Genomic DNA, 15699 nt, shown 5'->3' with positions numbered 1-15699 from the left:
ATGATTGATAAATTGACTGACATCATCAACATGATTTGGGAAACCGAGGAACTTCCACATGACTGGACTTCTGCCTGATGTTACCATGGCATTTCCCTCCGATTGGTTTCGTACAACATTCTCTCAAAAGTTCTGCAGATTAGGGCAGAACAACAACTTGATGCACAACTGGGAGAGTATCAAGGAGGGTTCAGGATAGAGCGCTCATGTGCCGAGCAAATTCTGATTCTGAAATCTATCCTCTCATATCTAAAACTAAGGAATAAGAAATTTGTGGTAACCTTCATTGACTTCAACAAGGCCTATGACTTGATTGATATAATCACTCTTATTCAAGTCCTAAAGGAATTTGTCTTGGATAACAAAACCAGGGCAATCATCGAACGGACACTAGCTAACACAACCTCCAGAGTTAAGTTAAGAGGAGAAATTTCAGACGCATTCAAGACAAAGGCAGGTGTTAGGCAGGAAGATGGGCTCTTGCCTCTGCTCTTGAATTGCGTCCTTGAAAAGTCATCTGTGAGTGGTGCAAAGAAATTAACAACGATGGGCTCCAAAATGGTGTGAGATTGGGTTACAAGAACATAAAGCTACGAAAGAGTTAAAGATGAGACACATGAAATTCTAGGTGTAAGGCTCATTTCTAAAGATAATAGGCAACTTGATATATTTGGAGTGTACAGATCGGGAAAGGGTAGCACTGATGCGGATTCGGAATTATTTGATAGGATAGTAAGCTATGTGGGAAACGACATGGAAAGAAATGTGATTGTAGCGGGAGATCTGAATTTGCCAGATGTAAATTGGGAAGGAAATGCGAACGACAGGAAGCATGACCAACAAATGGCAAATAAGTTAATATGGGAAGGACAGCTGATTCAGAAAGTGATGGAACCAACCAGAGGGAAAAATATCCTGGATGTGGTGCTGATAAAACCAGATGAGCTCTATAGGGAAACTGAAGTAATAGATGGTATTAGTGATCATGAAGCTGTTTTGGTGGTAGTTAAAAATAAATGCGATAGAAAGGAAGGTCTTAAAAGTAGGACTGTTAGGCAGTACCATATGGCTGATAAAGCAGGTATGAGGCAGTTTCTAAAAAGTAACTATGATCGGTGGAAAACGGTAAATAAAAATGTAAACAGACTCTGGGATGGGTTTAAAGAAATTGTTGAGGAATGCGAAAACAGGTTTGTACCTTTAAGGGTGGTAAGGAATGGTAAAGACCCACCTTATTATAATAGAGAAATAAAGAGACTAAGAAGGAGGTGCAGACTGGAAAGAAATAGAGTTAGAAATGGCTGTGGAAGTAAGGAGAAATTGAAGGAACTTACTAGAAAATTGAATCTAGCAAAGAAGGCAGCTAAGGATAACATGATGGCAAGCATAATTGGCAGTCATACAAATTTTAGTGAAAAATGGAAGGGTATGTATAGGTATTTTAAGGCAGAAACAGGTTCCAAGAAGGACATTCCAGGAATAATTAATGAACAAGGGGAGTGTGTATGTGAGGATCTTCAAAAGGCAGAAGTATTCAGTCAGCAGTATGTAAAGATTGTTGGTTACAAGGATAATGTCGAGATAGAGGAAGAGACTAAGGCCAAAGAAGTAATAAAATTTACATATGATAACAATGACATTTACAATAAGATACAAAAGTTGAAAACTAGAAAAGCGGCTGGAATTGATCAGATTTCTGGGGATATACTAAAGACAATGGGTTGGGATATAGTATCATATCTGAAGTACTTATTTGATTATTGTTTGGTCGAAGGAGCTATACCAGATGAATGGAGAGTTGCTATAGTAGCCCCTGTGTATAAAGGAAAGGGTGATAGACATAAAGCTGAAAATTACAGGCCAGTAAGTTTGACATGCATTGTATGTAAGCTTTGGGAAGGCATTCTTTCTGATTATATTAGACATGTTTGTGAAATTAATAACTGGTTCGATAGAAGGCAATTCGGTTTTAGGAAAGGTTATTCCACTGAAGCTCAACTTGTAGGATTCCAGCAAGATATAGCAGATATCTTGGATTCTGGAGGTCAAATGGACTGTATCGCGATTGACATGTCTAAAGCATTTGATAGGGTGGATCATGGGAGACTACTGGCAAAAATGAGTGCAATTGGACTAGACAAAAGAGTGACTGAATGGGTTGCTATATTTCTAGAAAATAGGTCTCAGAGAGTTAGAGTAGGTGAAGCTTTGTCTAACCCTGTAATAGTTGAGAGGGGAGTTCCTCAGGGCAGTGTTATCGGACCTTTATGTTTTCTTATATATATAAATGATATGAGTAAAGGAGTGGAATCGGAGGTAAGGCTTTTTGCAGATGATGTTATTCTCTATAGAGTGATAAATAAGTTACAAGATTGTGAGCAACTGCAACGTGACCTCGAAAATGTTGTGAGATGGACAGCAGGCAATGGTATGTTGATAAACGGGGCTAAAAGTCAGGTTGTGAGTTTCACAAATAGGAAAAGTCCTCTGAGTTTTAATTACTGTGTTGATGGGGTGAAAGTTCCTTTTGGGGATCATTGTAAGTATCTAGGTGTTAATATAAGGAAAGATCTTCACTGGGGTAATCACATAAATGGGATTGTAAATAAAGGGTACCGATCTCTACACATGGTTATGAGGGTGTTTAGGGGTTGTAGTAAGGATGTAAAGGAGAGTGCATATAAGTCTCTGGTAAGACCCCAACTAGAGTATGGTTCCAGTGTATGGGACCCTCACCAGGATTACCTGATTCAAGAACTGGAAAAAATCCAAAGAAAAGCAGCTCGATTTGTTCTGGATGATTTCCGACAAAAGAGTAGCGTTACAAAAATGTTGCAATGTTTGGGTTGGGAAGAATTGAGAGAAAGAAGAAGAGCTGCTAGACTAAGTGGTATGTTCCGAGCTGTCAGCGGAGAGATGGCGTGGAATGACATTAGTAGACGAATAGGTTTGAATGGCGTTTATAAAAGTAGGAAAGATCACGATATGAAGATAAAGTTGGAATTCAAGAGGACAAACTGGGGCAAATATTCATTTATAGGAAGGGGAGTTAGGGATTGGAATAACTTACCAAGGGAGATGTTCAATAAATTTCCAATTTCTTTGAAATCATTTAGGAAAAGGCTAGGAAAGCAACAGATAGGGAATCTGCCACCTGGGCGACTGCCCTAAATGCAGATCAGTATTGATTGATTGATTGATTGATTGATTGATAAACCTTTCAATTGATTGCTTAGCTTTTGCAGATGATCTAACAATTTTCTCTGATTCTTTAGACATGGCTGGAAAGCAAATTAATCATTTCAAGACACGGGCGGAAAAAGCACGCCTCCAGATCTCTTTGGAGAAAACTCAGTTCATAACTAACATCAAGCCAGCACCAAGAGAGTTAAAAGTAAACCAGGGGCAATCAAATGTACAGATAAGTTTAAATATCTTGGCGAGTGGATAGAACCAATCATCTCTGAAAAAGAAGCTTTTGCATCGCGCATGAATAAAATGGAAATGGGTTATCAACTGACCAAAGACATTTACAACAAAAAGTCCATATCCTTGAATGCAAAACTCAGACATTACTGCACTGTCATAAGACCAGAGGCTTTGTATGCAGTGGAATGCCTTGCTACGAAAAAGAAAGACTTGATAGGAAAATTTGTAATTAAAGAAAGAAAGATCTTAAGAATTCTTGGCCCAATTAAAAACAAAGATGAATATAGACGTCGGCATAACCATGAACTGTGTGCTCATGTCCAGAAGATCTCTGATGTCATGTGGAGAAGGAGTGTTACATTTTATGGCCACTTGCTAAGAATTAAATCCACACTATTATTGAACCAGATCTTTCCCTATTTTAAAGATAATAAGACCCAGCCAACTTGGTTCAAGGAGGTGGAAAGGGACTTGCAGGAGATCAGGATTACTATTGAAGCACATCACTAATGAATGAAACTGAACTCGCGGCTGCTGTGGACGTCGAGAACGACAAGTAGTATACTGTCATGCCACCTATTGAAGAAATAAGGTAATTACGAGAAGAAATACGAACATGTCGAATATTTGACAGTTGCCAGTTCTAGGGTTAATAAAGACATTCTTTTGTTCTAGAGAAAGAACATGCATCTTTCTCTTTGACACGATGACTTACTCTCACTTTGAAGACAGAACAATCACTGGTGCATTTCTTAAGATTTTAACACAAAGTATAATAGCTTATTACCTGCTTTCACATCCTTACAAGAGAATAGGAGGTTAGTCATAGTTCAGTGGTCAATGACCTACAGCAAAGGGTTTAACACAAAACAGTTGCAGGTCAAGCTCTTACAATAGAGATGTTTTCTAGCGACCTTGAGTCTGTGTATGGGGGAGGGGGGGGGATGAAAGTACTGTACTATTAGGATGAATGAAATTGCAGGGTGGCCGGCCTGCCATGTGCAGCTACAAGCAATAACTTACAGTACTTACCAGCCCATGTACAGACTGATGCTGCCTCATTGTTACTGTCATTGTTATCTATTCCTCCAAAGCTGTTGTGACTACGGATACTTTACCATTGTCACTATCATGTACTATACATACAGTTTCCCATATTTCTGAGAAAATAGAATTGCTGCTCTACAAGTGGTTTGCAACTTGGAATTGTAAGTGAAAGATGATCATCATCAAGGGGATAAACAAGATACTTTAAGTCTAAAATTAGTGGTTATTGGTTGAGAAAAGGGTTGGTTAAATTTTATAAGGATAAAAGTACACTAGCGTAATTAAATAATAATTCTGTTCTAGAAGAAAATAGTCATGGAAAGAGGGGGTCTGGTTGAAGGGGTGGTCATATGTTTTTCTCTCTCTCTAAATTCAAACTTTATCTCTATCTTTCCCTCTTGCTCCCCTTTCTCGTAACAATTTAATTAGTTCTCATGTTGGTACAAAAGTATTTCTATTCTATTGGATTTTCATCTTTTTTAAATTCTTATTTGATTTCTTTCAGATGTCTTTGGCCACAAGTCCAACGTGTCATTGGTGTTTGATTTTATGGATACTGATTTAGAGGTTATCATTAAAGATAACAGTATTGTTTTGACTCCTGCAAATGTTAAGGCCTACATGATGATGACTCTACAAGGACTGGAATATCTTCACGTTAATTGGATTTTGCACAGGGTAATTTGTACTTAACGTATGCAAGCTCCATAGCTATTGTAAATAGGTTAATTTAAATATATTATTTATTCTAATGCCATGCATACATGTGACTTATAGGAGGAATTGGTTCTTGTTAAAGGATTTGTTGAATTTATTGTATTGTTATCGATTATTGCCACCCTTCATATTCAAATATTGCATTGTTACCTCGGTCAAAAATAAAGGGTATAGTGTAGTTAAAAGAACAAAAATCATAATCAGCTGATTCCTGTATTCCGATAAAGCATTTGTAGTTCTGAGTAGGTACCGGTAGTTAGTCTCTGGTTTAATTTATACTTATATCGTCGATCTTCATTTAAGAGCAGTTTTCATTTCTATTAGTTTGTAGGGATAAAACAAAAAATACTTTCTGATAAGGATTTAGTTTTAACTACATTTCTGTTGTTATTATTAACCAATAGTAATTAGGATACATCTAAATGCACTTTATAATTATTGTAGTGTTGTTAGAAATTATCATGCCTACTGTATCATTGCTTAATATTTGTCTAGTAGGGTAAAGCTTTCTCTTCTATTAGCGCATAGTTAGAAAAAAGATTAATGCGACTGAGTATGGAAGTACTTAGTTTTAACTCCAATTCTGTTGTTTCAGTTAATCTGTTTGTACGCCTAAGTGCAGTTGAGAATTGAAGTGTGCGGCGGAATAAGGGTCTATATTACACCTGGCGTGTTTCGAGTTATGAGCTTGAAAAGGTCCGAGAGCTTCAGTATGTCTGGCGGTAGGCAAGTGCGCACATATATCCTTATTCCACACAAGCTAATTCTCTAACATAATTTGTGGAAATCGTGTCCATAGACTTTACTCCACCAAATAATCAGCGTGGATAAAAATGTAGCATAAATCTTTAATCGGCCACACACTTCAATTGTAGTGTGGTTATTTTATTAGATAGTATCTTGCCTGCTATATTCGTGTTAACATTTACCCCTTTGATATTTCAGCATTTAAGAAAGTGGCAGTATTAATTTCTATTGGATCATAGAAGGATAAAATAGTAATAATTATAATAATCCATCACCCCCTTGTGGGTGGGGGATGCAGATGAAGAATGCACCCACGGTGTCCCCTGCCTGTCGTAAGAGACGACTAAAAGGGGCCCAAGGGGCCCTCAAATGGGAGTGTGGGTTGGCGACCACGGGGCCCCTAGCTGAGTCCTGGCATTGCTTCCACTTATTTGTGCCAGGCTCCTCACTTTCGTCCATCCTGTCCGACCTCCCTTGGTCAACTCGTGTTTTTTTCTGACCCCGATGGTATGAGAGCATTTGAGGCCTAGGGAGTCTTTCATTTTCGCGCCCTTTGTGGCCCTTGGCTTTCTTCGTCCGTTACTTAATTTTTCGAAGTGACGGACCCCTTCTCTTTTCTTCTTTTTTCTCTCTGTCTACACCCACTGTATCTCCTGCCTGTCATGAGAGGCGACTAAAAGGGGCGACCAAGGGATGATTGCATTAGAACCATGAAACTACTTTTGATTAGTACCATCTCACGGGGAACACCATGGGTCGCCTTTACTTGCTAGCAGTACCACTATATTAGATACACCAGAGATTTGTGATTAGTAGCAACAGAGAGGGGTTCACTATGGGTTTCCAGTCCCCGTGATTAGTATCATTGTGAGAAACACCACGGGTCTGGGCGTTGCCTGTGATTAGTACAACTATATGAGCGACACAGTAGGTCTGCGTTGCCTTTGATTAGCACCCACCATATGAGGAACACCACGGGAATACTGGCGTCCGTGATTATTACACGTAGGTGAGGTTTTCGTTGCCTATGAGTGGCGCCATTATGTGAGAAACACCATAGGTCTGCGTTACTTGTACGACTTACAATACTTGTGAGTAGTACAATAATGGGTGGAACACTTTTCATTAGTACCCTAACATGACAAATACCATGGTTCTACTTTACTAGCGATAAGTACCATTATGAGGGGCCGTTGACCTGGATTTTGGACACCTTTGGACAAGCATCCTCGATTCAGGACTGTGCTTTAGAAGTGGTCCCTTGGTCAGTAATACTATTTTATGATAGTGTTTTTGGTCGGATCCACTGATTGTTTTAAATTCATATCCATCCATTCATTCTTCATGACATTTTTTAATTTGGTCAGTGGATGATTTTTAATTTTTAATTTGTAATTACATTTCGTACCATTAGGGGCTGATGACCTAGATGTTAGGCCCCTTTAAACAACAAGTATCATCATCATCATCATAATAATCCATCTACATATTTAACCTTGTTGTGTAATCCTTGTCTAGTTCTTTTGAATTTCAACTCTTAACGTAGTAATAACCCGTTGTAATTATGATACGTCTGAACTCGGTTTAGAATGATTGTAGTGTAATTATTTTATTAGAAATTAATGTGCTTATTTTATAATTGTGAATCATATTTATGTAGTAGGGGAAATATCTCTAGAAAATTAGCTCATACTAGAATTCTATTGTTGTAATTAGCAAAGGTGTAACTGCAGTTTAGAATTAATAACTGAAGTGTTATTTTATCAGTTGATTTCTTGCTTGCATTATTATTGTGAAATCTTTGTGTAGTATACATAATTTCCTTCATCTGACATATATGCCTGCATCTATTCATAGAATACACTATTTTATTTCTGTTGGTATTTCCATATTATTTCACATTTCTGTGAAGTGGTAAAAGAATGGCTGATGGATGAAGGTGTAAGGACTGTAGATGTGAGTAAAAACTAAGGAAGATGAGGGAAGAGGTAATTTGTTTTAGGGAGATAAATTAGACTTGTAATGGAGGACAGGAAAAAAGATAGATCTCCCTCACTCAGTGTACTGGTTATGGTAGCTAGGCAGGAGAGAGGGGTAAGAAGGGGAGAAATTGTGAAAGACAGGTGGGCTAATGTTTTAAAGCCAAGGAAAACTAGGGTTAAGGGTTTCCCTCAGGGAGTGGGCCCAAGAGAGGTATCGGTGAGGAACTGGTATGTGTCACTTAAGTTAGATCAGCAGAGGAAAGATGGAGATCAGGGAAGTGTTGCAGAGGAGGAGCAGGGAAAGAGGAAAGGGACTGGTAAGAAAGGGAAACCTAGAGCAGGGGATAGGAAGAGGGAGGTGGAACAGGTAGTGAGAGGGAGAGAAGGGAGGGGGAAGTGGGTTCTGTAGACATCAGGAAAGTTGCGGAAGACCAGGAGAGGAGGAGATAAAATGAGCAGGGTGAGGTTGAGGCTCTGATCATGGGTAACTCAACTGTTTAGGCATGTCATGAAAGTGAGTAGAAGAAGTGGAATCACGGTAGAGTGTTATCTAGGAATTACATTAAGGCAGATGTTGAGTAAAATAGAAGGGAGGAGGAGGGTAAGGAGAAGAATTTTCCATGTCGGTACCAATAACGTAAGGCAAGCAGCATTACGTACTAACATAGTTGGAGAGATGTGACTTCTGATTATGGCAACCCAGAAGTAGTTTAAGGAAGCAGAGATTGTTACCAGTGGGATACTATGTAGGAAGGATACTGATTGGAGGGTGATTGGGTATTTGAAGGAGACTATGCAATGGGTATGTTGGAAATTGGGAGTGAGATTTGTAGACCCTAATGGGTGGGTAGGAGATAGGGATCTGCACTCAGGTGGGCCTCACTTGAACCGCAGTGGTACATGTAAGTTAGCGGGTTTGTTTAGAAGAGTTATAAGCAGGTACATTCAGGGGAAAAAGGTGGACTAGGGTGTGGTGGTGACAGTATAGGAAGCATATAAGAATAAATTGACAATCATTTACTTGATATATTGTATTGTATTCTTATAAATACACTTCAGTACGGAACAAAAATGAAATTTATAGCTTACAAGTATAGGAAGCATGCCAATAAGGCTGATATAAAATTGTTGGTGTTGAACTGTAGAAGTATTGTAAAGAAAGGAATAGAATTAAGTATTTGTGAGATTTTGTAATAGGAATTTAATTGTGGCTGAGAAGTGATTATGGATGTGGAACGTTTGTCACAGAACTGGAGTGTTTATCATAGAGACGGGGGAGTATTCATACTGGTGAAAGAAGAATTTGTAAGTTACAAAAAGAGTTACGGATGGAAAACATGAAATTGTATGCGTAAGACTTCTATGTGTAAGACTAATCTCTAGATACTGGGGTTGGGGCAAAAGTCATTGCAACCATTTTCTTTCTTGCATATACCAGCCCAGTTGGAAAATGTGACACATACAGATGAAAACGAGGAGGGAACTACATGTGTGGTCATTGAAAAGTACGCTGACACTGTGCCAAGTACACCTACATTACAGCACAGCACATATATCGTTGACATGACAAAACTGGTTCTAAAGACCCTCAGAGTAGTCCTCTGCAATGTTCAACACACACTGCCAACAATGTGGGAGGCACTGAATACCATCTGCGTCACTTTTTTTTTTTTTTTTTTGCTTGGGGCTTTACGTCGCACCGACACAGATAGGTCTTATGGCGACGATGGGATAGGAAAGGTCTAGGAGTTGGAAGGAAGCGGCCGTGGCCTTAATTAAGGTACAGCCCCAGCATTTGCCTGGTGTGAAAATGGGAAACCACGGAAAACCATCTTCAGGGCTGCCGATAGTGGGATTCGAACCTACTATCTCCCGGTTGCAAGCTCACAGCCGCGCGCCTCTACGCGCACGGCCAACTCACCCGGTGCGTCACCATTTGCTGCACCTTGTGTGAATCGGGTCATCTGTTGTTGCAGAGCACAGGGCAAAAGGTCAAGAGAGTATGGCGGGTGCTCCAATTCTTCCCATCCCCAGCGTCGCTGTTGCCACCGTACACACTCGGCTTTATGTGGTTTTGCATCGTTGTGAAGTATGGTTGCACTGTCTATAAGATCCAGAAGTATCTCCCGAACACTACGCCGTACCTGCTGTAATAGGAAGTCCCTGTAGTACTCGGCACTCACTGTTCAGCCATATAGAACGAAGTGGCACACAATGACACCCGTGACGTCATATGCGATGATCACCATCAAGTTCACGGGGGAAGGATTCTGACGGAACTTCTGCTGCCTTGGTGATTCGGCATGTCACCGCTCTGTGGACCGACGCTCGAGTTCTGGTTCGTATGCCCGGGTCCTAAATTCATCGTGGCGATTATTTGTGACAGGAAGTGGTTGCCGTTCTGCTGCCAGCGTGCTGTTGCATATCGCATCCATCGTTGAATTTCCATCAGTGCATGTGGTACCTACTGCAATGAAATTGTGCGCAATTGCAGGTCTGTCTGCAATATCCTGTGGATGGTGCCTTTCTCAACCCCCCTTGCCCTTTCTAACTCCAGCAGCGACCATCGTCTGTCTTCCTCTGAGAGCTGCTCGACAACTGGACGGCGCTACGTCGGTCCGCACACTGACAGGTCATCCCGAGCATTGCTGATCACCGGTTGCCACATGTCCTTGCTGAAAATTTCCTACCCACCATGCTACAGTATGATATGGGAGGGCATTATTCCCAAGGGCTTCCACCTGTTCACTGTGACATTCTCTTGCATTTCTCCCCCAGAGAACGGCTATTTTGATGTATGCGCGCAGCTCAACATGGGTTACTTCCATCTCACACGACGCTTGCCACACAACTGATTTCACAGTGCTCTCTGTGCTACTACGAGCAATCACAGAGCCATCTGTTGTTGTGAAAACACACTGTGCCTGCATAGCTTCCACGCGACAAGTAGCACTTTGTGATCTGCTCGCATATCTTAAAAGGAAAAAAAAAATAGTTGCAATGACTTTTATCCCAACCCTTCTATAATAGGCAACTTCATGTTTTTCGGGTGTACAGACCTGGCAAGACTGGTGTTAACGCTGATTATATGATAAGATAATCTGCTGTGTGGGAAACGACACAGAAAGGAACGTTATTGTAGTGGGTGATCTGAACTTACCAAATGTTAACCATGAAGAGAATGCGAATGACAGAAAGCATGACCGACAATGGTGAATAAGTTAATACATTCATTCCCAGCTCCTTCTGTGGGTATTTAATCATGCAGCCCAGCTTTTTTTAGAATCCACCTTGACTCATTAGGTAACATGTAACATATGGCTTTTAACTTAGTATCACTTTTATACTAAAAATCTAAAAATTTGTACATGCCTTCACAAGATGATACATACATACATACATACATACATACATACATACATACATACATACATAATTATAGACAGTTATTCCTTTCGGCGTTCATTCTGCAAGCCTCTGTGAATTTACTAAACGCTGTCACAATCCTCTATTTGCAACTAGTGCTGTGGCCTCATTTAGTTCTATACCTCTTATAGTCGCCTTGCTCTCCCTCTACTTCTCTTACCCTTCATAACAGAGTCCACTATTCTCCTAGGTAACCTATCCTCCTCCATTCGCCTCATATAACCCCACCACCAAAGCCGGTCTATGTGTACAGCTTCATCCATCGAGTTCATTCCTAACTTAGCCATTATCTCCTCATTCCCAATACCCTCCTGCCATTGTTTCCACCTGTTTGTACCAGCAATCATTCTCGCTACTTTCATGTCTGTTACTTCTAACTTATGAATAAGATATCCTCAGTCCACCCAGCTTTCGCTCCCGTAAAGCAAAGTTGGTCTGAAAACAGACCGATGTAAAGATAGTTTTTTCTGGGAGCTGACTTCCTTCTTACAGAATACTGCTGATCGCAACTGTGAGCTGACTGCATTAGCTTTACTGCACCTTGATCCAATCTCACTTACTATATTACCATCCTGGGAGAACGCACATCCTAAGTACTTGAAATCACCTACCTGTTCCAGCTTTGTATCACCAATCTGACATTCAATTCTGTTGAATTTCGTACCTACTGACATCAATTTAGTCTTTGAAAGGCTAATTTTCATACCATAATCATCATCATCATCATCATCATCATCATCTCATCATTTCCCAACTCCAGTTTCCCGGGTGTGGTATACAAGTGCTCGCCATCTCCTGTCTTCATACATCTTCTGATACAGTACATCCTCCCATTTGTATCCTCTCTCCTCCACATCTGATCTTACAGTCTCTATCCAACGTTTTCTTGATCTTCCCTGTGGTCTTCTTCCTACGAGATTAAGGTCGAAATATTTTCTGCCAGGTCTTTCCCTGTTCATTCTCATTATGTGCCCATATCACTGAAGTCTGCATTTCTTTATGACACTGATAATAGCAACCTCAATACCAGCTACTTTCCTATTCACTTCATTTCTGATCTTGTCCTTTCTGGTTGTTTGGTTCATGGTTCTAATGAATCTCATTCCTGTTGTTTGGATTAAGTTTTTGTTTAGTAGGGTACATGTCTCTAAACTGTACGTGAGGATTGGTACGAAGTAAGTGTGGTATATGACTGTTTTTGCTTTCTGTGGTATATTGCAGTCCCAGAGAAGATTTCTCACTTGACTGTAGAAGTTTGATGCTTTCTGTGTCCTGCTGAGTATTTCCTGCCTAACAGTGTTGTCTTTCGAGATTGTGCTTCCAAGGTACTTGAAGTGGGAAGCTGATTCGATTTTTGCTCCTTCCAGAAATATATTTGAGCTTGTTCTTTCCCTGTTGATGGTCATTTCCACTGTCTTTGTTTTGCTTATCTTCAGTCCAAAATTTATGAATGTGTTTTTCCATTCATTAAGTTTCTTCTGAACTTCAGCTTCTGTCTCCCCCCATAAAAGCACATCATCAGCAAATACCAGGGTGTTTGGTTCACTGTCTTTTTCTTGATAGATATCATGACCTTGTCCATTACTATTATGAACAGGAGTGGTGACAGAGCACTTCCTTGTTGGACACCTCTCTTTGTTTCAAACCATTTTGATCATCCGTTGCCTATCTGGACACAGCTATTTTGCACATATTTTCAAGTTCCAAGATGTTAGACTGCAGGCTTTTGGCACAATCTGCCATTAAGACCAAGTCGTCAGCATAGGCCAGACTGCTTACTACATTTCCAGCTAACTGAATTCCTCCCTGCCACTTTATATCTTTGAGCAGATGATCCATGTAAACTACGAACAACAAAGGTGAAAGATTACAGCCTTGTCTAACCCCTTTTTGTAAGTACCCTGAACCAAGAGCTCATTCTACCATCAATTCTCACTGCAGCCCAATTGTCACCATAAATGCCTTTTATTGATTTTAATAATCTGACCTTGATCCCATAGTTTCCCGGTATGGTGAACATCTTTTCCCTCGGTACCCTGTCATATGCTTTCTCCAGATCTTTGTAACATAAATACAACTGTCTATTCCTCTCGTAGCATTTTTCAGTTACCTGGTCCACACTGAAAATCTGATCCGACATCCCCTCTGTGGTCTGAAACCACGCTGGTTTCCATTCAATTTCCCCTCAACCGCTGATCGCACCCTCCCTTCTAAGATGCCAGTGAGTACTTTGCCTGGTATACTAATGAATGAGATACCTCGTTAGTTTTTGCAATCCTTCCTGTTCCCTTGCTTATAGATAGGTGCAATTACTGGTTTTGTCCAATCTGAAGGTACCTTACCAACACTCCATACTAAATTTATTACTCTATGAAGACGTTTTATCCCTGTCTTCCCATTATACTTCACCATTTCATCTATTCCTGCTGCTTTAAGACAATGGAGTTTATTTATCACCTTTTCCACTTCCTCAAGCGTAATTTCACCAACATAATTTTCCTCCTCCTTATGAGCTTGGCTGTTCGTGACACCACCATGATGACTTCCTTTTGTGTTGAGAAGATTTTCAAAATATTCCCTCCACCTCTCCAGTGATTCCCTGGGGTCTATTATGAGTTCACCTGAATTACTCAAAACACTGTTCATTTCCTTTTTCCCACCCTTCCTAAGATTTTTTATTACTGTCCAGAAAGGTTTCCCTGCTGCCTGACCTAGCCTTTCCAGGTTATTACCAAAATCTTCCCATGACTTCTTTTTGGATTCAACAACTATTTGTTTCGCTCTGTTTCTTTGATCTACGTACAAATCCCTGTCTGCCTCGGCCCTTGTTTGGAGCCATTTCTGATAAGCCTTCTTTTTACGTTTGCAAGCTGCTCTCACTTCATCATTCCACCAAGATGTTCGCTTTTTCCCATCTTTACACACAGTTGTTTCCAGGCATTCCCTTGCTGTTTCTACTACAGCATCCCTGTATGCCACCAATTGTCTTTCTATATCCTGAAGCTGCGTACTGTCCACTGTTCGGAATTTCTTGCTAATCCTATCCATGTATTTCTGTCAAATCTCCTCGTCCTGGAGGTTTTCTAGCCTTATTCGTTTGTAGACAGATTTCACTTTCTCTATCCTAGGCCTAGAAATACTTAGTTCACTACAGATCAGATAGTGGTCTGCATCATCAAAAAATCCCCGGAAATCCTGTACATTCCTAAGAGATAATTTGAATTCGGTTAAGATATAGTCTGTTATGTATCTGGTACCCCTAGCCTCCCATGTGTAGCAGTGAATAGCCTTATGCTTGAAGAATGTATTCGTAATTGCTAAACCCATACTAGCACAGAAGTCCAGCAAACGTTTCCCATTCCCATTAGCTTCCATATCTTCCCCACATTTACCAGTCATCCTTTCGTATCTTTCAGTTCTATATCCAACTCTCGCATTGACTTCCTTATCCTTGCTGTTGACCCTGACTATGATGTGCTTCATAAAACTTGTCACATTCATCCTCATCTGCACCCTCACTTCATGAATACACTGAGACAATTCTCGTCCTAATTCATCCAACTGCCAAGTCTACCCACATCATTCGCTCATTTACGTGCATAACAGAAACTACGTTGCGTGCAGTAGTGTTCCTGATGAACAGCCCCACTCCACACTCTGCCCTTCTCTTTTTATCACCGGCAAGTACACTTTATATTCACCTATCTCTTCGTCGCCATAAGATCTATCTGTGTCGGCGCGACGTAAAGCCCCTAGCAAAAAAAAATAAAAATCTCCTATCTCTTCCTCATTATCTCCCCTTACCCAAATAGCATTTACTCCTAGCACATCCAGATGCATCCTCTTTGCTGGTTCAGCCAGTTCTTTCTTTCTTTCTTTCTTTCTTTCTTTCTTTCTTCCATAAGCCCCATTAATATTGATAGCTCCCCATCAAATTCAATTTCGTTCGCCAAATTGTTTCCAAGGAGTCCTTCTTAAAATGTTCTGAGCTCGGTAAATTCATCAAGCAGGATGCTACCCTACTTACGCATAGTCGAAATGAGGATCTCTCCTGTAACTGGTTAGGGACCACCGGTGGATTGTATAGTCCTAGCCGCCTGAGCACAAGGAGGGCCATGACTCTGAATATGTCCGCGATTGCCACTTCCATTCCGTAGCAACTGGTACCCTGACTCTCAGGACCGCATAGTAGGACACTCAGCTGTTGCCCATGGTACACGAAGTTGGTCCGTGACTACAGTAGCCCACACCATGAACCTCAAGATCATGATTGTTTATATTATTCAGCGCCACTTGAATTCCATCCATGCACTTCGGAGATGTCTGGACTGGCACGTGGTTATTCAGATTA

General features: G+C 40.5%; 1 protein-coding gene across 1 annotated transcript in view; it reads left to right on the top strand.

Moving 5' to 3' along the window:
• Nucleotides 1-15699, top strand: part of Cdk7 (Cyclin-dependent kinase 7) — a 149955-nt gene that overhangs the window by 24831 nt on the left and 109425 nt on the right. Inside the window, exon 4 of the mRNA XM_067153252.2 lies at nt 4982-5154. Within this exon, the coding sequence (XP_067009353.1) occupies nt 4982-5154 (173 nt within the window). The remainder of the gene's footprint in view (nt 1-4981; nt 5155-15699) is intronic.

The sequence above is a fragment of the Anabrus simplex genome, chromosome 1, assembly GCF_040414725.1.
Source record: "Anabrus simplex isolate iqAnaSimp1 chromosome 1, ASM4041472v1, whole genome shotgun sequence".
In the NCBI taxonomy this organism is placed as follows: Eukaryota; Metazoa; Arthropoda; class Insecta; order Orthoptera; family Tettigoniidae; genus Anabrus; species Anabrus simplex.
The sequence above is the reverse complement of the archived record's forward strand: the minus strand, read 5'-3'. Positions and strand labels throughout refer to the sequence as shown.